The sequence below is a fragment of the Pantherophis guttatus genome, chromosome 7 (assembly GCF_059756535.1).
Source record: "Pantherophis guttatus breed Tessera chromosome 7, ASM5975653v1, whole genome shotgun sequence".
Classification (NCBI taxonomy): domain Eukaryota; kingdom Metazoa; phylum Chordata; class Lepidosauria; order Squamata; family Colubridae; genus Pantherophis; species Pantherophis guttatus.
Genome location: NC_142069.1, coordinates 26,248,367 through 26,273,413, shown reverse-complemented (window position 1 = coordinate 26,273,413; position 25,047 = coordinate 26,248,367). Strand labels below are relative to the sequence as shown.

The window sequence follows — 25,047 nt, the reverse complement described above, 5'->3', positions numbered from 1 at the left end:
TAAAGCAAGTCTTTCTTTTCCCACACTGACCAATGTCTAAGCTTTGGTTGTTGGTGTTAATTTTGCATTCTCGGTTGATCTGCTCAAGTCTAATCCCTCAGCAGTAGTGAAGCAGCTTTCTTTGTAAGCTAAGTGCTATTATGCTTATATTACCTGATTTGGAAGCTAAGTAGAGTTGGATTGGTTTACGACTTGGATAGAAAATGACCAGGAAACCCTAGAGATGTAGATATAGAAGGAACTTTTTTTTAAAAAAAAACATCCTGGAATAACAAAACACTAGTGTTTGCAAGAAACCAACATGGTAGTATCTATGTAATCCCCAAGAGTCAAGCTAAATTTGAGGACATCTTCACATTTTCCTTACTCCTTGAGTATGAAACAATTATTTTGTTCATTTATGTCTGTGATCATTACAACTAAGTTGAAAACAATATTTCTGTTCATGTGTTGATGTTCATGTATGCTAAAAGCCTCCTAGCATCACTTTGTAGTGCTAGATGGGCAGCATATAAATTTGATGAATAAATAAATGAATGGCACCTCCCATCTATGATTTCCTATAGTTTGTGCATTCTTCTTAGTCATATTTTCTTTTTCTTTTTCTTTTTTTTTTTGTTTTCATAGTCTCTAGCTTTGGGTACCTATGTGCCCTTTAACCCTGTTGACTTTGGTGATATAAATGCTGTTATACTATGGATTTGACTTCAAGATCTTACAAATGGTTATTAAGAAATTCTGATTGGTCACCATAGCCAATTAGATAATCATACAGTACAGTATATTGCAGAACATAGATGGTACTAAGAAACCACAATGAGAGAAATATATGCAGATTTAAAAAATAGGCAAAGAGCTCATCCACAGAGCTAGTTATTGCCATACTTTCCTCCCATCCCAGAACTAAGAGGAAATCTTGACCTTAGATTTTCAGTATTAATATTATGCCAATGATGGCACATGGTCAATATAACAAAATGCCTTACTGGAATTTCCTCTTGCATGTTTTCCCACTGCTTTAAATTATGAATAAGAAGGACAGTGTAATGTTTCAGTCTGATCATCTTCCATTCTCTATTGTGTCTTCCCCATTTGTTTCTAAGGCTTCCTGTTTGCCACAATTTCCTCTCTCACTGCCTCATAATCTTAATGATTTGCTGAGTTAAGACCCATGTATTTATTTTAAGTGAGGATTGCTAATTTCAATTTGACAAATATTTTCACGATACAGAATTTTCTCAGGGAGAAGACCATGGCTGTTCCAATGCATGCTTTAGTTGTGTCTTCCCAATATCTTTTTACAATCTCTGAAGTTAATCCAGTTTTACAGATTGCCTGAACCTTCCTGTTTTCTCACATCTCATTATACTCCAAGGCTCTTCATAGACTCCCTATTCAAGCCAAAGCCCAATTTGAAGCATTAACACTTTTATTCATAGTTCTCTAGACATAATCCAAAGTATCTGTCTGTATTTCTCCCTCCTCCTCGTTAAAAAATAAATAAATCTGCTTTTGGTTGTAACTTCCAGGACACAGGTTCACATTCTGGGATTCAGAGACCTGACCTTGGAACTTTGGAATCAGTTCCTTCCTTTTCTTTGTCTCCATGAAAGAAGTCTGATTTGGCAGATTACTGTAAACATTCAGTATTTGGTCAAAACAGGGATGATTTAACCCCTGGGACACTCAACACATCTGTCTTATGTTACTACCCTTGAAGTAACATGGTAGACATTAGACATGGGTGAAGGTAGATAGGGGAGATGTTTGGCAGTGTCAGTATGAAAGCATACTTCTAATGAACCTTTTAGAAGGACTCCTTATTTCTCTTTCTCTCTTCTCTAATTTCTCATGCCTTTGTCATAGTATTCAAATTAATCTCCATGGATCTGTCCAGTGGTTTAACCCCTGACCTCTTGCTGCTCATACAAATATCCTCCAATCCAGTAGTGGGTTTCAAATCCCGGTGCTACCGGGTGCTAATCCCGGTTCACTATTGGTAGTGTGTGAGTGCATGTCCTTGCTTCGCAAGTGTGCCCCACTTCTGCACATGCGCAGAGCGTTTTTGATGACATCTGGGTGGGTGGGTGGAGCCTCCTGCCACCGCCACTACCGATTCGCCCAAACCGAGGCAAACTGGGAACAACTCACCACTACCTCCAATCCATAATTCCAACCAAATAAAAATTTGCCCCAAATCAGTAGAAAGTACAGAACCATCAGTATAAGGGTTTCTAAATCTGAAGAGATAGTGGTAATAAATACATAAATACAATCAAGTTGACCAGTCTAAGGTTCGGCTTCTTAAAGTATTGTCCCGTATCATGTTTTTTTGTTAAGAATGAACACACACAGAGACAACTCTACCCAGAAAGAAAATCAGCTAAGGTATACAGCACAGAAGAGCAATAAAACCCATCCAATAAGGAGCAATAAAACATAAGATATAAACAAAACTAGTGGGTAACCATGGTAAAAGGTCAGTAGTCTTTAACTGTCACTAGAAAGACATTCATATTGCTTTCAGGTGAATCTCCTTGATGAGGGCATTCTATTTCAAGTGACAGCTTAAAACAGGAGTCTCCAACCTTGACAACTTTACGACTTGTAGATTTCAACTTCCAGAACTCCTCAGCCAGCATGCATTGGCTGAGGAATTCTGGGATTTGAAGTCCACAAGTTGTAAAGTTGCCAAGGTTGGAGACCCCTGGCTTAAAAGACATTTCTCCAGATGACATTCATCATTTCAGAAAAAAATGACGGAGCCCAAAGGAGAGTAAGATAAAAAAAAGTACCTATCATGGTCTAGAGTGACCTGTATGAATGCCAGAAAACTTTTATAGCCTTCCTATAAAATGTATCTATACCAAATATTTGAAAGACAGGACTAAACATAAGTCAGATGTGCAAACTGAAATTTCATTAGTGTTTTAAAATCAAGCCGCAAGTATAATAAACCAGATGTGTAAAAGAGTTTTGAAGGTGACATTTTGGTCAAAGAATTCTACTTAGTCACAGATTGACTTTCTTTATGTGTTAGTTTGAAAGGTTTCCAGATCATGTTAGCTAAATTGTGATAAAATAAATTATGAATACATTTATTATAATGTATTCAGCAAAATCAATTACTTGGGATGATAATTAATCTGAAGAAACCTTTGAGGGATTCTGTGGAACTTCAAGAGAAAATAGATTAAATATAAGAGTAATTATTATTCTGAAGGTATGGCTGCTTAAATGGGAGAACTGAGTCAGCCTGATAAAGTAATGCCAGCTAGTAAGGAAAAAATTACAATTATGAGGATGCTAGTAGCAGGATGGAATAGTTTTATTCTTTATCCTACTTATTCAGTAGCAATCACTTGTCTGTTAGTACAATGGAGGGGGCAGAGGTTGTTCTGTTTCCTTGATATAATCATATTCATTCTTTAATTAAAACTGACTTGTTCCATTGATTCTTGTTGTCAGTCTAACTGGAGGTCTTGCCAGGGATGTGACCTGTTGTACTAGAATTCCAGATTAGCTGTAACCATTTAAGGTCTACATTTTTGTGCCATTTATTGCAAAGATTTCTGCATCACCTTCTTGTTCTTGTTTTATTGGTTTCTTCTTTTTTTATATACCCTATTAATCAGAATTCTATCAAACATGCTTAATAAACTAATTCCATGGTAGTTTTATATTTCCTTTTACCAATTTTCCATTTGTATAAGAAAAAAAAATAGCATTTTTCCAGATGTTAGGGACAGATACAGTCTTCCTAGTCTTGTAAAACAAGTTTCACACTCACTCTATATTTTAAGATTCCTTCAGCCATATGTGTAGCCCTACCATTTTTCAACATTCTCCATCCATTTTTCTTGGATGTTAACAACTGTAGCATTTATTTGAATTCTACTCATCAACATATCATTATTTAAATACAACTCTCTGAAATTCCCTTTCCAGTATACCCTCACTTTAGTTTCTTTCAGAATCATGTCATCACTTTTTTTAGGTCTCTTCATTCAGTGGAAGATCCTTTTTTTAGTTCTTTTCAACCACTTCCAGTTTTTAATTTCCATCATCAAAATCACACTGCATTTAGATGCTTCTTTTAGTCTTACAGGATTACATTTAAGTTCCTTGCTATTTTTGATTATATTTTTTCAATTATGTTTTTCTCTCTGTGTACACATTATACAATATCTTTTCCTCATATTTTTTATTTTCCACCACCATTTTTACTTACTGTATTCATTCTATCAAGCAGTCTTAATTCTACACATTTATTTTCTTACTCTTCAGGTAGCTTTTATATCTTCTCTCTTTTCATTCACTTGCTATTTATTCTTTTGTGAAATGAACATAATATGTTACAGGACCTGTACTATATAGTCATCCATTCCTAACCACCATGACACTAAAATGATTAAAAATTCATAACAGAGCAAGGTTCAATTTACTTGCATCACAATATCTTTCAAAAATATATAAAGGAGAGATTTTGCATTGTGATGCATATTTTGTCATTTTTCCATATCCCTCACAATCCCAGAATGTACAAGTCTGGAACTTGTAAATTCTCTCCCTACCACTATACTAGTTTAATTATAATTTCTTAATTATAGAACCATTTTATGCTTGATTTTTGTTATCATTCCATTTGGCATTATTATGTTCATCAAATCCCAGGTGTGAAGGGATTAAAATAGAAAGCAATGACATAATTCCATAGAAAATACATAAATAAAGCACTAGCAGCGAAGTATTCGTTTATTGCCTTAAGATAGAGAATGAGCTAAACTGCTGGGTAGAACTTAATAATTTGGGCACTGCAAGACAAGAAGCAATGGGTGAAAACTAATCAAGGAGAGAACCAACCTAGAAACTACGGAGAAATTTCCTGACAGTGAGAACAATTAACCAATGAAATGACTTGCCTCCAAAAGTTGTGGTACTCCAACACTGGAGGCTTTTAAGAAGAAATTGAACAATCATTTGTCTGAAATGGTATAGCAGGGGGTTGGACTAGAAGACCTCCAAGGTCCCTTCCAACTCTGTTATTCTGCTACTTAAAATACTTGTCTTCAAGTCCTTGTGTGGTACACTTCTTAGGATGGCTGGTTATATAGTAATGACATAAGGCAGGAATGTTGTTTTATTTTTCCTTTCCTAAATGTTGTAAATCTAAAGACAACAAACAAACTCTTGAATTGGCTCTGGAAATAAATTAAAAAGTATATTGGCTAAGACAAGGGTGGAAGCATTCGGGATATTTGGGAGCTATACTTTACACATTTAGGGAGTCCAGTCAGGGGAAAAGATTCTTAATTCTAAATAAACCCCATCTTTTGAAACCAGTCTGTTGCTTTACCTTAGGATATATTTTGCTTAAAAAGTTTTTTCTGTGTTTTCATTTCTTTACATAAATTTTAAGCCTTTTCTCAGATATCATTATAAATCTCATGTTGTGAAGAGAAACAAAAAAGTTCTACAATCTCCTCAGGTAGCTGCGGTCACTGGTTTTTCCCCCTCAAGTTTGTTTGAGAAGGCCAAGAATGCCACAGCAATTTATACATTGTCGCAATTTTGCACCTAATTGTTTATTCTTCTTGGAAAAATAGTCCAATAATCACTATTTAAGAAAATAATCTAATTCCAATACAGCACTTCTTGTCACTCAAAAATCTCAGCTAAGATAAACCAGTCTCTAACTATAATAGACAATGAGGATTCCTTGAGAACAGAAATCTGTTTTGATTGTGTAAAATGGTCTTCCTCCTTTATTTATTTTATTCTCATTTTACTTCCCTTATTATGGAGAATTTGGCAAATTTGGGCCAATTTCCAATGAGCAATAAGCCAAATGAAATTCCTGTATGTTATTTCTGTGCTCTGTCTAGACAGGGGAGATGAACCAGACTTGTAAAAACACCACATAGGCCAGATAGGATATGTGGCAAGTCTTGCTTTTATAAAATTACCAAGGTTATAGTGGCTTGTTAGTTATTTGGTTACCTATTAAGTTAACTGCTTCCTTTCCTTTAGAATATCAAAGTGGCACAAAAAGTGGCACTAATTTTAGATGGAGTACAGTGTTAAAATAGACTACAATTACATTTTTCTCTGTTACATAAAGTTGATTAATAAGGAGACAACAGCACTATCTATGATTCCATAGGTTTCTTGCCATGAAAAAAAATGTGCCTTAAATTTAAATTAAAAGCCCATTAATATAAACCCAACCAAATTAAATGCTATCTCTCTCTTGTTGGAAGTAATCTCTGAATAAGGAATAACTGAAATTGTAGAAGCATTCAGAGAAAAAAATACATTTAAAATGTATACATTTTCAAGGAAAGGAAATTAAAAAATGAGAAAAATCAGTTGAAGACCCTTCTAGAGATGTCTCACCTACTTGGATATAAAGGTGATAGACTCAAAAGTCAATTCTCTTTTTTCCTCCTGAGAGTTAAATTAAATGATCACATAAATAAAGTTATTGTCAGCACTAGGATAAATGCATCTTGACGTGCTGACATCAACTTTATTTATGTGATCATTTAATGTTGCAGAAAAAACCTAAAATAAACATGTACACTGCATTCAGAAATGGTGTTACAATTTTATATATGTTAATAATTTCTACCTCCAAAGATTCAGAAACTGTCTTTTATACAGAACATTAAAAAAAAATCTTATGGAATCTATCCAAAATTCTTAGAGAACAACTTCTCGTTGACTTTGTTATACTAAAATAATATATTTAGATCTTATCACAGAACATTCTAGTGTGGCATGAGTGCTAGTGGATTATATATAAGAAATGTATTCAAAGTTTTAAAACTCTGTTGCTGTAGGCAATGAAAATTTAGATGATGACTTTAATATAAAGCTGTAATGAGTAGTTAGTTTGAAATTTGAGAAATTATCACCTAGTTTAAGAAGAGGAAGAATCAGAAAAGAAAAAAAAAGCAGAATTGGAAGGTTCAATTGACTATTACCGTAAACATATTATTTGATTTTTTTTTTCTCCTAGATCTTTCAAGCCTGATTTTGTTCTCATCCGTCAGCACGCTTACAGCATGGCCTTAGGGGAAGACTTTCGCAGCCTTATCATTGGCCTCCAATATGGTGGGGTCCACAGTGTCAATTCACTTTTCTCCATCTACAATTTCTGCAGCAAACCCTGGGTGGTAGGTGATATTTTTAAATATCTTCACATGAAATAAAAAGGGAGTTCTTTAGGTATATATGTACACAAAGGAAATTGAAAGTCAGCTATTAGTGCAAAAAGTTTTTTAAAAACTTAAATCAAATTCTTTATCTTTATCACTACTGAAGATTTCAGTAAATAATATAATTGTTTTACTTCCCCAAACAAAATAATTTCTCAACTGTTTAATCCATCTCAGCACAAAATGTCTCATTTCATCAGGTCTAGAAAATCCCTTTCTGCATCTTTAATAACATTGTCTATCCTGAAAGGGAATATATGTATAGCTGGGAATTAAAACAAAAATATATTTTAGGATATATGTTTTGTTTTGCTTCTTTGGAAAGCTCTGTTTTGAGGTTCCTTTTTTAATTCTGGGAAATTCTAAACTGCTACCACCATCACCCTATCTCAGGTTGCTTTCTTTACTAAAGAAAGCAACTAAAGAACTGTCATCATAATAGTTTAAAAATTATAGAAAAATCACAGTAGTTAAATTATTTCTGCATGAATTCATTTTATAGGAAACATATAGTGTTCAAATACCTTGTCAAAGAAAGGACAGTAGCTAAAGTAAAAAATATAAATTTGTAGAGTGGCATTGCATAAAGCCTGTGTAGAGAGAGGAAGATGACCTTGAGGAAGATATGCAAGCTCTGTTACTAAAGCAACAAAGGGTAAAACATATTATAAATCCACAAGGACAAGAAATATGCAGAAGAGGCCCAGGCAGATGTTTCCCTAATTCACAGGAGTATAAGAAGATGGAGAAAGTACAACACAATCACACTTTCAAGATTCTACTAATACAGCCACTCTCATTAAAAATAATTTATATTTGCACAGAAAGGATCTTTGTATGTGTGAAGAGTATATTTTTTAAGAGGTAGGATTAGGACACATATACCTGTATTTATTCCTCCTGCTTTTCACTCTGTTTTGATGGGTCTAAGTCATCCAAGAGAGTCTAAGCACCACAATTACTGAGTTGAACATCACCTGACCGAGATGTGCTGACAACCTCACTCCCCCCCCCATGGTTGTTAAACAAATCACTGTGGTTGTTAAGCAAAACATCAAATGACCAAGATTTATGATTTTACCTCTGCCTTCTCTGTTAACTCTGCTTGTCGCAAGCCAATTGCAAAATACACAAGTGGCAATCGTGTGATCATGGGATGCTGTGCATCATCTATATGGGTCACTGACTTTCAGAGGCTCTGAAACCTAACACTCTTCATCTAGTTCCTTGGGTTCAAGATCTGAGTAGTGGTGCAGTGTTTAGAATGCAGTATTGCAGGCTAATTATGCTGACTGCCTGCAGTTTGACAGTTCAATCCTGACCGGCTCGAGGTTGATTTAACCTTCCATCTTTCTGAAGTCAGTAAAATGAAGACCCAGATTGTTGGGGGAAATATGCTGACTCTGTAAACTGCACAGTGCTGTGAAGCGGTATATAAGTCTAAATGCTATTGCTATTTCATTACTTTTACTTGTATTATTCAGTTTTTTGCTAGGACAGATAATTTAATTTAATTTAATTTTTTATTCCATTCATTCAACTAATCAAATTCAATTTTGTACTGGCCCTGTTCATTTATATCCTTATCTTGCCCACTTTACATTGGCATATCTGAGACCATGTGCAATTGCTTGTGCCATCCACCCAGATTGAACACTCTTTCTTTCTCTATATATTTTAAAGAAATTGAGAGCAGAGATATAATCATCTATAATCACATAGCTCATCTGTCAAGGCCCCGACTAATGAACCCAAGCAAATCAGAACTCTTAGACTAGAATCCTCCTCAAAGATCTTCTTTACTGAGTACATCATATCGGCAGGGCTTTAAAGGAAAACTAACTCTAAATCTTTCTCATAGTTTCAGTATAATTAAAATAGGAAATAACCCCATCCCCAAGTGCCACAAATCACATTGGCCAATTGGGTTGATTGGAGGACTCCCCAGACACTCCTTCCCTGATCTTATCCGTTGCCAGTAGAGATGACCTTGGTTCTCACGAGAAAGCTCTCTGTTGCATCTAGTGAGACATTCCAACCTCCTTCCCCTCTTCCCCCTCTGTGTGACAACTGAGGAACAGAAAAATGGCTGCAGCCAGGTTTGGTTTGAAATTGACATCATCTTTTTGTTGGCATGTACATATACACCTTATGTATGTATGTATTACAAAACTGAAATTTACAGATTACAAAATTAAATAATGCATATTGTAATTCTACTAAGTAGATATGCAAGCATGGGACTCAGGGCCAAGGAGGTTGAAGACAGATTTGTACAAATTAGTGCCACTGTTTCTATGTCAGAAATATAGCAATGATCACTAAAATCTTCCTGTGTAAATTTTTAATTTACATGCATTTTAAGAACATTTCAGTGTCCTCGAAAATTGAAGACACAATTCTAATTGAATATTTTATTCAAGGCCTGTATCTATAACATTAATCCCCAAACTTCTAGATATCGTATCATTTCTCATAATTTTATAGGCTTGATGAAAAAACCAAACAGAATAAAACCCCTTCTATACTGTAGTAGGTTGCAATTCCTGCTCTATGCAATAAGTTCTGTTTATTTTCCTTTATCTTATTCTAATTAGGATAAAAATATTATCTATAAAATACTGAATTCTTTGTTGCACTTCCAATAAAACAATAAACATGAAAGCTTATATAGACCATCACCCTGAAATATATTTCATATCGAGTTGTCACCCTCTTGTGGCATATTGTTAATGTAGATAGGATTGACATAGAACATATTGAAGAGACTAGCATTTATAAAAATGTGTTCCTATGAATGAGCAGTCATGCAGAAACCTGAACTATTTTAACTACTTATTTCCCTTTTATTAAGCGAAAATAAGCTACAGAACTGCATATCCGCTAATCTATGTGAATATGGATTTTAGTTGAGAGGGGGCTTGCTTTGATATATATGCTGTTTCATTAAAATAGATAAAACAGGATTTTTGGTTTTGTTTTGTAATCAGATAGTTGAGTTGGTTGTGAGAAGGGCCAGTCACTCATCCTCTGTACTAAAAAAAAGGAAGCAGTGGAAAACCATTTCTGAAACCTTGCCAAGAAAACTGCAGTGACTTGTTCAGGTAGTCTCCAGAAGTAAACACTAATTTGAAGACATACACACACAAAAACGTCTCTGTAATGACACGTGCCATTCCTAAAAGATCACTATATAATTTTAAGAGATCTTGCTGTATCGTTTCTGCATCTCTTTAGGTACATAGAAGATGAGCACGTCAGTTTTCCAGTAAGGATAAAGCTCCATGCAAAATATAATCCAAAATATAATTAACTTCTTCTCATTATGTATTTGCAACCAGAGGCCAATTTGAAGTAAGCATCTATACCCGTGATGGCGAACCTATGGCACACGTGCCACAGGTGGCATGCGGAGCCATATTGGTGGGCATGAGAGTGTTGCTCTAGCTCAGCTCCAGTACGCATGTGCACGCTGGCCAGCTGATTTTCAGGCCTTCTTGGCCCACCGGAAGTTGGCAAATGGGCTGTTTCCGGCCTCTGGAGGGCCTCCAGGGGGGTGGGGAAGGCTGTTTTCGCCTTCCCCAGGCTCCTAGAAAGTCTCTGGAGCCTGGAGAGGGCGAAAAACGGGCCTACTGGGCCCACCGTGCCATCACATGCCAAAAGCAGGGGGACCATGGGGGGATCACGCGTACTTGCGTGGGGGGGCAGGATGCATAGAATTATGGGTGTGGCACACATGCGCGCAACCCTCCCCACTCCCCCCGCTTTTGGCACGTGATGGCAAAAAGGTTAGCCATCACTGGCCTATACATTTGCCAGCACCCTCAGGGTGGACAACTCAAAGGCAGCTATCGTGGTAAACAGTCAGTAGAGATTTCAGACTAGGATTGGAAAAATAGCAATCATATCATTTGCATAAACAGAAGAGGGATGTTAGATGCTTGCTTGTTTAAACTCAAAACCTGACATAATTTTAAGATTGTGTTGTGTACATGCATGCATGTAACCAAAACGATTTTCAGCATGCATTATTATTAATGTGTAATTACAGAAGATATGATTGACAACAATCATACATTAACAAATATTTTGGATGAAACATGAGGCATCAAGAGTCATAGCTCTTCATGTGTATTTGTATTTGTACTTTGCAATATTGCTGTCAAGTGATTCCCCTTCTTCTTTTTTTTCCTTCCTTCCTTCCTTCCTTCCTTCCTTCCTTCCTTCCTTCCTTCCTAGTTCTCTCAGCTAATTAAGATTGTCAGCTCATTGGGTTCTGAGAAGTTCCCTCTTGTAGAACAAACATTCTTCCCAAGCCATAAGCAGATGGTAAGTAACTTGGTTTCTTTGTTTCAGTAGTACAATGTTTTGCAAAAGGAACTGAGATTGCATAAATCAGTATCCTACAGAGGCAGACTCATGCCCCTTCACAGAAATGTTCATTCCACTTCCTTCTCATCAATAACTTTTATACTTTCAGGCCTGGTTTATGACAGCCCTAATCTTGTCCAATATTTAGTTTCATTATAATTGCCAGTGCACACTCTTGATCAATGACTTATTATAATATAAAACAACACATTTCTCAGTATTATAAGGAAATATTATTGCTGACCACAAAGAAGAATGCAAGTGTAATGCAAAGACAGAGGATTATTATGTTTCCAAGAAGCTTGACTACAATGTTGAACTTACGGATGTCTAATGCATTGCCATATCTCCTGAATGATATCAGCATGCTATGTGGAACACATAAAATACAGATGTTGCTTGCTACTTTGGACTATAGAATTCTTATCTGAGCAAATTCAACATTCAGTCTGATGTGTGTGTGTATGTATGTAGGTGTAGGTGTGTGTATAGAGAAAGAGGGGGAGCTAGGAAGTAAGGTGTCATGATTTCGAGTAATGCTCCCAACTAAATCAAGACTCTGAGGCCTTGGCTTCCTCAAAATCCAGTTTATTGGGTATCATATCAGCACGGTCAAAGGTGAAACCAACACTGAATATTCAACACTGAATATTGCGTTTTTGATATAATTAAAGAATAGATACTGGCCACCCGCCTTGTGTCAGGTCATGTTAGCCAACCAAGCAGGTGATGAACTTCACAGCATTCCGTCCTGCCGTCGCTAGGGCACGCTGATTTGGCCTTGGTTCTCAGGAGCCTTATTGTGTCTGGCACATTGGAGGAAAACATTCCACAAGTCCCTTTTCCACCCCATAAATATGGCAACTAAGAAATGAAGCAAGAAAAATATGGTTTCAGCTAGAGTTAAAGTCATTTCTAGAATTGACATAAGGAACTAAAGTACAGGATAACTTTATAATATATTTAAAGTTGTAACACTGCTGCAATATCTATATTACTCATTGAAGCAAAATTGTCACTAACTGGCTCCTTTTGCAAAATTATTTGCAAAATCCAGCTTTCTTTTCTCATTATATAAAAATGAGTTCTTTACAGGTATTCCTTAACTTTTGATCACTTGTTCAAACAGCATTCAAAATTACAACAGCACTTGAATGAGGGGCACCTACAACTAGTTCATGAAATTGCAGCCATTGCCACATCACTATGATCACATGGTTGCTATCTGGGTGCTCAAGTGCCCAGTTCGTAATTATATTACAGTGAACCACATTATAGCCATTTGTGACTTTTCCTGCAAATGGGGAAGTAGAGGGAAGGTCCAAAGTCATTCCCATAAGTTGCTCCCAGGAAGTTGAAAGTTGCTCCTGATTCTTCCACATTTTTCCCTCCTATGGTAAGTCAGTGTAGGTCACGGATGTCAAATTCAAGGCCTGGGGGCTGGATCTGGCCTGGGGGGTACTTAGATCTGTGGGGCCACCCTGGAAACAGCAAAGGATGGTGCCCCTGCCAGCAAAAATGGAGCTTGGGAGCCTGTTTTCACTGACAGAGCGCTCGGGCCACCACAGGCGCCCCCAACATGAATGACATCAAGTTGGTCACTCCAACCCTGGCCCCCCGAGGTCCAATACAATCCTGATGTGGCCCTCAATGAAATTGAGTTTGACACCCCTGGTGTAGATAAAGAAATTTCTTTGGTCATTGTTATTAAAAAGAGATTAAAAATGTATCAAAATCTTTTAAAGGTTATTTTGACTCATTCTATAGAGTTAGGCATAATAATCAGCAACATTATGAGAAGCAGTATTTCATCTCATCTCTTTTGTGTTGAATGATAGCTATTATTATCAGTTTGTGTCACCATGTTGCTCAAAATAAGTAATAGGTATGGGTAGATAATATTAGTAATATTACACGGTGCAAGAATGGGAGAATTGAGTATTGGAAATGTAATTTTTCTTACCCTCCCCAGTGGCTTCCACAGAATCCAATTTCATTAAAATAACAAAAGAAGAATTGTAACCGAACAGAGCAGGCTCTGCCCCTTTTATGCATGGATGAGACGTCATGATGAATATACAAGGGGAGCTTGCTTGTTTTTGAATTCCCTGTGGAAACCTTGACCCTCCCAATTATTTCCTGCTATCTCCAAATTCTCTTAAATTGACTATCATGTTCCCCAGATATGAAAGAGTATGATTTAACATCAGTTTATTTAAAATTAAAACACTATTATCAAAAATATTAAACATTTTATTTCAAATCTTCAACAAAAATCTATTGGCTATACTTAAAAAAAAAGATTGATCCATCATATATTGTTTTGGCCAGGAATATGCAAAATTTTTGTCGGAAATGTTACATCCTTAAAACATGATTTTGAATGCTTTGAGCTGAATAAACGCCTGTACTAGGGTTTTTTTGTGATCAGAACAAAATACCTGGTTTTAAGTGACATCAGTTTAAATGTTCTGAACACAATGGTTAGGCTACTTTATGTAGCCTATCTCAGCCTATTGAGCAATAGATATGAATTACAACCTTGATACCAACAGTTGGGTTGATAAGAAACAATGTGGAGAAGATAGTTATATTTATCCACATTGCCAGATAAAAGACTGCTTACAAAGTATACCTACCAGACATTACTAATGTTTTTTTAAAGTTGTCTACAGCAGGGGTCTCCAACCTTGGCAACTTTAAGCCTGGCGGACTTCAACTTCCAGAATTCCCCAGGCAGCTTTAAGTCCTCCAGACTTAAAGTTGCCAAGGTTGGTCTACAGTATTTCATTTGTAGGTAGATAATATGGATTGTGCATATACTATCTATTTCACACAAATAGTGCTAATGATGTGTAAATGTGAAAACTGGGAACAATTTAGGTTGGTGATTTATTGGGATTTGGTTATTTGTGTACATATATTCAACTTAAATATGACAAAGATAGACTATCAGATGTGTATCGGCAGTGTACTTGTTGCCAACAATATTCAGTTGGATACCTTTTTATAGAGCAAAATGAGTTACAATAGAGATGATAGAATATCTGTGGTAAGAAATAAAACACTTTATTGTTTAGAATAAAAGTACACTATAAAAAGTGAACATTATTACCTTAAAAGACAATATACATTCAATGAATATAAAATTTATAAATAACAAAACAAGGAGGAAAACTGTAAACAGTGCTACTAAACTAAGCAAAAAGTACATTCCTTTTGGGGTGGAGCTTTCTCCTAGATTGCATTTATTTTCACTCTAGTGTTCATAATTGTTAACAATGGTAATGCAAAAAATAAAACAATTCTTTACATCTTGGTCCTAGGCCTGTTTCTACAAAACAAAACAAAAAAAAAAAAAGTTGGAATCAGTAGGGTTTATTATTAAGGTGTAAATAGAATTAAATCCTAATTCTGCGGTCATATGCATGCTTTTCCTGAGAATAACCTCCATCGAATTTAATGCAACTCCCTTCTGAAGAAAAAAAGACATGCTAAATTGAATCCCTTGCAGATGAGTTCATAATTGGACATATCAGGTCTTATAACTTCTGGAATCAGTGGAAAGACACCAGTTGACTTTAACAAGAATGGCTCAGGCCCATACATCAAATACAAAACTAAGCACTCAGGGCATCTTGCTGATAAGTGTACTGGATGAACATATGAGTCAGACTACCATTTCAAATCCCACATTACAGTCTGTACAATGGGAATAATAAAAAGGCCCATATTATATTTGTTTGCTTAAAACATTTATATAGCCACCCATCTTGTATCAAACTTTGGATGGCTCACTTTTCTTAAAAAAAAAATACTGTAAAGTAAGTTTCATCACTGAGAACTTTGAAGGCATCCCAAAAGAAATGTATTTTTTGCTGGGTTTTCCTCTGTCTTTTTGCCTCCTTATTAAAACAAAACCAAGAACCAAGCCACCCTGTAGTAGGAGAGGATTGTTGATTGAGCTATCACTCTTCCTCAAATAACTCTTTGTTCTGTGGTGTACAATAGAACACCTACATAGAGAAATATATTTTATTGGATGGGTATGCTATTTTATTTCTTACAAATACAGAGATACATTACAACTTGAATAAGAACATGTTTTTTCTTAGCATAAGAGAGATTTTCACCATTTTTTGACTGCAGTATTATGGCGATTCAGGTATGACCTTAATAAGTGAAAATAACAATCTAGAGCTGCCATTCAGTGAAAGGAGAGATCAAAATCTGATACAGCTGCTTTCTTCTTGCCTTTAAGATCTGAGCTTAAATCAAGTTTGTGTCTAGAAATGGGTCAATTCATATTGCTGGCTTTTATGATTTTGGCTGATTGCAATATAAATTAGTCTTTTTTATGGAAACAACTCTGAATCTACTGTTAGCAACGTTTACACTGTACATTATAAACATAAAAATACTGTTGTGGAAAATATAGCAGATACTTTTCTGAAACCATGTGGTATATGGGTCTGCAGTGAGGTTGTGATAGATTTGTGTGTTTGTATGTCCTCATTCCTGCTCAGCCATCTCTTTTGGGTTGTGGAAGCTCTAGCAATAATATTAAGCCCTCTCTGTTAACAAAAACTTATTCAGTTCAACTGAGGAAAAAACTAGGTGTATTTTTCGATTATATTACAGAACAATTTTGAACTTATGGCAGCTCTGTTTTTTAGGAGGAATGAATTGAAGACAGAAAATAATGTTAAGACAAATTATAACAGCACAAAAGGACAGAACATGTGCTTGTAGTAAGTGTATTAACCTTCACCCCATTCTACAGTCTCAGTAAATTATGCAGTTGCCAACCCCAATAGAAACTTCGCTCTTAAATTACTTTTAAAAGATTTTTATATTACACCTTTTCATAATAGTAATAAAGATTGTAGTGAAAGCAGAATAGCCAGTTCCTTACTTCTAGAAAGCATAGTGAGCCCAAACCATAGGGCTGTTTAACTGTAGTCAACAGTGGAATACATAATAATCTCCCTAAAAATATCATTTTAGTTAACAGATCTAGTTCTTTAAGAATTACATTAAAGGCTGGAAAAGTTAGGTTTTAATATATTCCCTGCCCATCTTCTCTATTTTCAGTGTGCCTACTGATAAACACACTATTAATGAGTAGGAAAATATTATGAAGAAGTGATCTTTCACTGCCTTGCCAATATTCACAGGAGAATAAAGTATTATGAAAAGATTCCTATATAACAGAATTTACAAAATACCGCATCATGAAAAACTATGAAAAAAATTAAATGCTTTTCAAAGTACAGGCTGAACCAGTATTCATACAATAGTAAGGCACTTTTACCATTCTATTGTATATTTTTAAGGGAAGGGGATAGGGAACCATGGGAATATTTCAGTTTTAGAACAATTGTTTGCGTTGGCCCTTATTTTGATGGCAAGAAGGAAAACAAGCATACAGGGAAGGGAATAAAAACAGATTATTATCACCGCTTTAGAAATTACTGGAACTCCAGTAGCTTTCAAACCAAAAAGAACAAAATAGTAACTAATGACTTGGAATGTGAATGGTTGCTCTTTTGAAACAAAAGCATGAAACTTCTTATTACTTATAGCATGAAATAAAATCATGCCCGGTCAAAAATAGCTTATATCATTATATCTATATACATTTTTGTTCAGCAAAAGCGGTGTTTGGGCAGCTGGTTTCTTACATCAACATGTCCCAGGGAGGGTTGTTTCTTTCCTCCTGTGCTCCAACTTTGTCCCCTCTCCACAACATTCTGGGAAAGTTGTGTGTAAAACAAATATTGAAGAAGCAGTTTTACATCCACATCAAAGCCACAAAATAACTGGTGATGATTTGGTTCTCAACAGGTTTATTCTACATTTGTATTTAGAAGATGTATTAGCTTCATTTTAGTTGATTTTGATTTTTTTTAAAAAGAAATTTATTTTCTGTGTAAACCTAGAACTGCCATGAAATTTCTACATTCATATTGGAATGGACAGGTATTTTGAAGTATGCAATCTTTTAAATTCATGCAAAGGAATTTTCCCAAATACTCCATATTCCATTCTATATAAGCATGATGGCTTTCTTTGCATCCCTTCATTATGTGGCTCACAATGGTGATTAATCCCAACTGGCTGCATTTATAGCTACCTGCTCTGAGAACTGAATGTGAGAATAAAACAGCAGCACAGGAAATGAAGAGGAGGGAGTAGAATTTTAATCAAGAAGTTTTTGAGATTTGTGTTTTCCTACAAAAATATATATTGCTATATGTATAGTGCTATAAAAACTTTAAGCAAAAGCTCCCTTGATCATCTGGGAACTTCTGTTCACACACCAGATAAATATTTGATCAACATGGGATGAGAGCAATTTTTTAAAAGATAATTTTAAAAAAGAGTTAAGACAGCATAGATTTAAAAATCACAACAGTTCGAAGTGCTAAAAATTGCAAGAAACAGGCACTAATATCATGGTTGCCATCATGATCAAATATGCGTTAGTGTCCAAAGAATGCTCAGCCACATGGGAAGAAAAGAACAGGAAAGAAAGACAAATGGAATTTCAGGGGTCAGTTGCATTGATGATGGTTTTATCAGGTGGTGCCCATCCTCTATACCAGCTGCAGTAGCCATCTTTGTGTTTGATGCAAGCATAATGCTTTGACTGGTACCCTGGTTGACCAAAGCTGGAAAGCATGTCTGTCCAGAGGCATTCATTCTTGGAGGTCACAAAGCAAGGAAGATAGTAGCAGGGCTTAATCTATAATTACAAAACAAAACAAATGAAAGCTGTTGAATTAATCAGACACTTTAAGACTGTATAATTAACTTTTGTGCTCATATATATCTTCTGAGCCATGGTGGGGCAGTGGTTAGAATGCAGTATTGCTGTATTCTGCTGACTGCCAGCTGTCAGCAGTTCGATTATGATCGGGTCAAGGTTGACTCAGCCTTCCATCCTTCTGAGATTGGTAAAATGAGGACCCAGATAATTGGGGACAATATGCTGATTTTGTAAACAGCTTAGAGGGGAATGTAAAGCACTGTGAAGTGGTATATAAATCTAACTACTATTGCTATTGTTATTTTCATATACAAAAAGTAGCATATTCCACTAGATTAGTCAAGATAATAATAAGAATTATTTCAATCCATTTTTAATCTCATTTTCAATATTTTAAACCATCTGGTGATTTATTGAGTCTGGAAATCCTAATCCTAGTATGAAAGCAACATTATAATACCAATAAGTTTCTGGAACTTGCAGGCATCATTTTCTTCCCAGATTTTCACCAAGGAGTACAATTCCTTTTTGTTGCCTTTTTGAACCATCTATCCCAGAATATTAATCATAGTATCTTAGTATCATAGTATCTTTTTGGATTAGTTCAGAGGATTGGGAGGCAGAAACAGGGCGTTGCACTGTTCTCATCCTTCATCTGGGGCCAGTTGCAGTCAATATTGGTAAATGGCAAAGATATGGCTGTTAAAGGATCCAATCTGGGTCAATCACTGGTGAGCAATCCAGATTGGATTCAGCAATATTATCCTGGGACATATATATTCGCCTTCATTCATCATATGGCTGTTACTTTGTACTCGAGCAGTAGTTATTTCCACATTTCTGCTTAACATCTACATGAAATCACTCGGTGAGGTCATCCATTGACACATCGCTCAATCTTTGATTCTGAATATGGTTGCACTACCATAAACAGTAAGTAATTTGGATGTACTGCTAGACTCACAACACCTGCATGAAGAGCAGATGGCAGCTGTAGTGCAAAGGAACATTGCACAACTCCATCTTATGCAACAGTTTTAGTCAGGAGTACCTGTTTATCCTCATATGTGCATTATTCACCTCACAATTAGACTACCTCAATATGCTCTACACATGAGGCCATATTTAGATGACCATTCAAAAACTTCCAACTGGTCCAGAGCGCAGAAGCATGGTAGTTACTGATATACCTCAGCACACCCATGTAGCATCTCTACTTCACAAACTGCAGTGTTTACCATTGTGCTTCTAGGTGTCAGTTCTTTCTTATAAAGCCCTTCATGGCACAGGACCAGGTTACATTCACAATCATCTATCCCTGATCATTCCTACCCAACCTGACAATTATCTCGGTCTCATTATTTGGCAACATCATCTAGTTGAACCCAGGAGACAGGCCTTTTCTGTTACTTCCCTTACTCTTAATAAGACCCCCACCCAAAATTTGGTTGGACCTGCTCCTATCTTCCTTTTGAAAGGTATTAAAGTGCTATTTTTTTTCTCACTGGCATTGCATCTAGGAGTGGTATGAGCTTAGGGTGATTTTTTTTCACAGCATTTTATGTGATTCTGTTTGGGATTATGTTTACTATTTGTTTTACTGTATTTTTTATTGAGCTGAGTTGTTTATTAATGAATGGCACCCTGAAATATGTGTCAACTGTCCAACTATATACACCTTGATTAAATAAATAATAAACATTTCAAATGTATCAGGTTGGCAGAGACATCTCTTACCTTGCAGCCACAACCTAGATGGTAACGATGGTTTAATCCTTTGCGCTGAGACAAGGTCAATCGATCCCACTTTTCATTCAGATTACACAGTCCAGTATAAACCTTTCCATCATAAACTCGACCTACAAAACATAGACACAAATTATCAATTCCAGTGTCATTCATTTGAGAGCTCAAGGTAACTTCTTAATTTATTGGGAGAAAAAGAACTTAAAGACTGTCCTTTTCTAATGCAAAATTTTCCAACATTTCCAATAATAGTAAGTTTAGAAAGAGCAATTAAATAATTTGTCATAGGGAGTATTTTACTGATACAACTCTAATAAAAGCCAATTAAGCGGATAAATTAGATTAAAAACAAAGACCCAATCATCACCAGCATGAGAGAAATATAATACTTATGTTGTTAAAAAAAATCCCACTGAAAGAAGATATCTTAACCTATAATTAAGAGGAGGTTAAAATATGCTGCCTCATTTATTTGGAATGCACACCCAGCTGAGTTGAAAGTCCTAATATTTACTGGGTTTTAAAAAAGCCTTAAACACACACCCTTTAAAACAGATTCTTGATGATATACATAATTTTTAGGATTTCTAATTTAAAATATGACCGTATTAGTGAAAAACAGACTAATGTATGCATGACAATAGACCTCAATATAATGACTGGAATAAATACTTGTAAATTGCATCCACCAATGCTGAACTTCAGCCTCTAAAAATAGCTGAAACTGATACAGCCTGTAGGCTTACCATAGCAGAAAATTTGTTATGTTTTTACCTGTAATCATATACTGATACTTGTTGACCTCCAACTTGACTCCACAAAGACTTTCAGAGGCCTCAGTGTAGATGTATTGAACATGTGGCATCTTGTCAAAACCTCTGTACATCTACAAAAAAGAGAGCAAACACACAAGAATGAAATGCAGTGCAACCAAAACTAACAAACCCCCAAACCCCTCACTTTTTCCATTATCCAGCTACTCTCTCATCTGCCTTTATATTAAGAAGAATGTGTATCCCTGATGAGTCCAGAATTATGGCCTACAGTTTCCAATATCCCAAGAAGCACAGCTAAGATAAATGGGTTAGAATTGTAGAGTACAAATATCCTGACTCCATTCAAAAACTGTCTGTTGCATCTAACTTTCTCTTGTTCTCTTGTTCTTAGAATTCTAGAATTCTAAAGTCTTCAAAAAAATAAAATAAAACCCAGAACCTTGATTCTTTAATTTAATTTAATTTAATTAATTAAATTTATATGCCGCCCCTCTCCGAAGAATCAGGGCAGCTCACAATACATTTAAAAAATCATTATAAAAAGACATTGAAAAATGAAAAACATTAAAAACTCATTCACACCATTCATGAAGGATCTTGCCAGATCACAAGAGCGAGATCAACGGCCCCAGGCCTGCCGGAAAAGCCAGGTCTTCACCGCTTTTCGGAAGGCCTATAGAGTGGGGATGGTCCGGACCTCAGGAGGTAACTGGTTCCAGAGAGCTGGGGCAGCCACAGAGAAGGCCCTCCCCCACGGGCCCACCAGCTGACATTGTTTAGCTGACAGGACCCGGAGGAGACCAACTCTGTGGGATCTTACCGGTCGCTGGGAGCTATGCGGCAGAAAGCGGTCTCAAAGATAACCTGGCCCTGAGCCATGTAGGGCTTTAAAGGTAATAACCAACACCTTGAATTGTGACCGAGACCAATAGGGAGCCAGTGCAGCTCATGGAGAATTGGTGTAATGTGGGTGTACCTAGGTGCACCGACAGCTCGCATGGCTGCGTTCTGGACCAACTGTAGTCTCCGAACACTTTTCAAGGGTAGCCCCAATAATCTAACCATGCATTGCAATAATCTAACCGTGAGGTGACAAAGGCATGAGTGACTGTGAGGAGAGCCTCCCAATCCAAGTAGGGTTGCAATTGGTGCACCAGGCGAACCTGTGCAAAGGTCCCCCTAGCCACAGCAGTCAGATGTTGCTCTAATCTTAGCTGTGAGTCTAGGAGGACACCCAAATTGCGAGCCCGTTCTGAGGGGGACAATTTCTCCCCCCCCCCCAGAACCAAGGATGGACAATCGACATAGTCTTTAGGAGGCAATACCCACAGCCACTCTGTCTTGTCTGGGTTAAGTCTGAGCCTGCTGACTCCCATCCAGATCCTCACAGCCTCCAGGCACCGGCACATCACATCCACTGCATCACTGAATTGACGCAGAATAAAGATATACAGCTGGGTATCATCCGCGTATTGCTGATATCTCACCCCATGTCGTCGGATGATCTCACCCAGCAGCTTCATGTAGATGTTAAATAGGAGGGGAGAGAGGACCGAGCCCTGAGGCACCCCACAAACGAGGGGCCTAGGGGTCGACCTCTGTCCTCCTACCAACACCGAATGTGACCAACCAGAGAGATAGGAGGAGAACCACCGTAACACGGTGCCTCCCACTCCCAGCTCCCTTAGTCATCCCAGAAGGATACCATGGTCAATGGTATCGAAAGCCGCTGATATACAAGATATACAATAGCAGACAACTTTTATTAGCCTTGAGCAGAATCTTGTGGAACCTGTTCCATTCTCAGATATATTTAAACAAGAGATTCTCACAGGTTCGTATTTTTGTTAGAGCAATCAAGGTAGCATTGCTACTCATAGGATCTGTCCTTACAGGGTAAAATTCTACTCAAGGGTAAGGAGGAATGTCAACACTGGTTTGTAATGGCCTACAAAACCATCTCTGCTTGCTCACAGCCTTTATACTAAGATGGAAAGACAATAAACAGAATTACTGTTATTAGGAGGCAGGCAAGCGGCTATTTTGCTCAATCACTAAATTACTTTGTGTAATGTTTCAGGTTTCTACAGTCACTGCCAAAGTCTATTTTTTTTTTTAATCCTCATTCTTCTAAAGACATTAAACTAGTCTTATGACTGAGATGTAACAGCCAAGAAAAATAAACCAGAGCAGATTTTTAACATTACATAAGAGGTCAGTTAACAAAGGAATGTCCAAAGCAACAGGTTCAAGTGAAGTCTGTTTATTACGCTGGGAGTACAGAAAAGAGCCAACGTGAAGGAGGAGGGAAGGGTTTTTTTTTCTTCAGAATGAGCAAGTGAAATCTAACCAGGCTTCAACCAGGTCCAATTATTTCTAAACTCTACACAAGGAGCTTCATGTAAGTTTCTCACTATCAGACTTGTTGGAAAACAAAAACAAAAAACAAATGGGACACTTGTTAACTCATTCTGCCAAAAAAATTAAGAGTTTCAGACCTTATTGTATAATTTTAGATTCATTTGTTGTTATACTGATCGATGCTACAAAAGTCTAAGACAGGATAAATAATATTATTTCCTCAACATTCTCACAACGATCCTATGAGGTATGATATTCTGGGAGATAGTGACTGGCTTGAAATTACTATTGTGTTGCTATGGTTGAAAATAGAACTGAAACTCCCTATCCCATTCTATCTCTAACCACTGCATCACACTGTCACAAACTAAGCAATATTTCTCAATGAAATAACATGTGATGAACAAATCAGTCATTTGTTTTAATATGTTTCCATAAATTGTGATCTAGAGTATACTGAAATATACATTTAATTGCAGAACATCTACTTTGACCCTCAGAGAAAGATGTATGATAATGAAGTTTATTTTATTATGCACAATCGGCTCTTTTAAAATTGAAATATTATAAGGCAGCCTAGACAAGGAATACAATCTCTATAAAACATAATAATAATAATAATAATAATAATAATAATAATAATAATAATAATAATAATAATAATTTTATTTCTATACCGCCCTTCTCCCGAAGGACTCAGGTAGGAGGCAGAATGCATGAACACTGTGAATGAAATAGCTGTCATTTTAAAGTCCCTGTCCTGCCTCAGTAAATGTTGTACTTGCTCCACTAGGAGTTGGTTAGTTGCATCAAATGTATAAAGTCAAGCAATAAATTAAGAAAAGATCCCTTGCATTAAACTAATACCCTGTTTTCCCCAAAATAAGATATCCCCTGATAATAAGCCCAATCAGGCTTTTGAGCACATGGCAATAAGGCCAAGCATTTATTTCAGGGTTCAAAAAAATATAAGACAGTCTTATTTTCAGAAAAACACAGTATATCAATAGAAAATAATATTTGTTGTTCAGATTTGAATTGTGGGATCCTTGGTATTCTCTAACCTTGGTTGTTTTATTGTAGATGTTTCATTACCCAACTAGGTAACATCATCAGTGCTAGTAGTGAAATGTCTGTAAGAAAACAACCAAGCACCAAGAATCCCACCAGCTAATATATCTTTTCTTCTGTGTAAAACCTTCCTGCTTTCAGGATGTTGCCTACAGCTAATTGGTGAAATTTCCTCAACCTACCAAACCTTTTCTACTCTCTCTTAATATCACTACCTACTTACCCAATCTATTGAGTATATGAGTATTAGGAAACTTTTTTTTTGTTGTTTTATTAGTTATTTTTCTCCTATCTCCTAGTGGGAAACCTAAATGCCTTTTAATATAATTTCTACAATGACTGCAGGATACATTTAGCCATTAGTTCATTCTATAGACTTAGAACTCAAGGAGGCAGATGAGATTGTGGCTGTCCTGGCAAGGGTGGTCTTTGTGAAGAATATTTTCCCTTCAAATGATTAAAAACAAGAAATTAAGCTCCATTTAAATTATTTTATAGAGGGAAGTGTTAAATATATCATCTGTATACACACACCTGGTCCATCTGGCAGAGCAGGGCAAGACAAGTTAACAATGGCAAGTAATAAGAAACTTTAATCTAGCCCCGTTTCACAGAAGTCATGATGTTACTTCTCTCCTAAGTCAACATTTTCTACTGAAATATAATGCAAACAGAAGGAGCCAGGGGCAAAAGATCAAACTCCCATATTCTCCTAATACTCCTTTCTATA

At 36.4% G+C, this 25,047-nt stretch overlaps 2 protein-coding genes across 2 annotated transcripts in view; one reads left to right on the top strand and one right to left on the bottom strand.

Moving 5' to 3' along the window:
* The window catches only part of SYN3 (synapsin III), a 205,045-nt gene that overhangs the window by 41,922 nt on the left and 138,076 nt on the right, over positions 1–25,047 (top strand). The window contains exons 5-6 of the mRNA XM_034403830.2: positions 7,022–7,178; positions 11,460–11,549. Of these exons, the coding sequence (XP_034259721.1) occupies positions 7,022–7,178; positions 11,460–11,549 (247 nt within the window). The remainder of the gene's footprint in view (positions 1–7,021; positions 7,179–11,459; positions 11,550–25,047) is intronic.
* The window catches only part of TIMP3 (TIMP metallopeptidase inhibitor 3), a 41,360-nt gene continuing 30,952 nt past the window's right edge, over positions 14,640–25,047 (bottom strand). The window contains exons 3-5 of the mRNA XM_034403832.3: positions 20,884–20,995; positions 20,101–20,222; positions 14,640–18,339 (exon numbers count right to left, since the gene is read on the bottom strand). Coding sequence (XP_034259723.1) covers positions 18,142–18,339; positions 20,101–20,222; positions 20,884–20,995 — 432 coding nt within the window. The 3' untranslated portion in view covers positions 14,640–18,141. The remainder of the gene's footprint in view (positions 18,340–20,100; positions 20,223–20,883; positions 20,996–25,047) is intronic.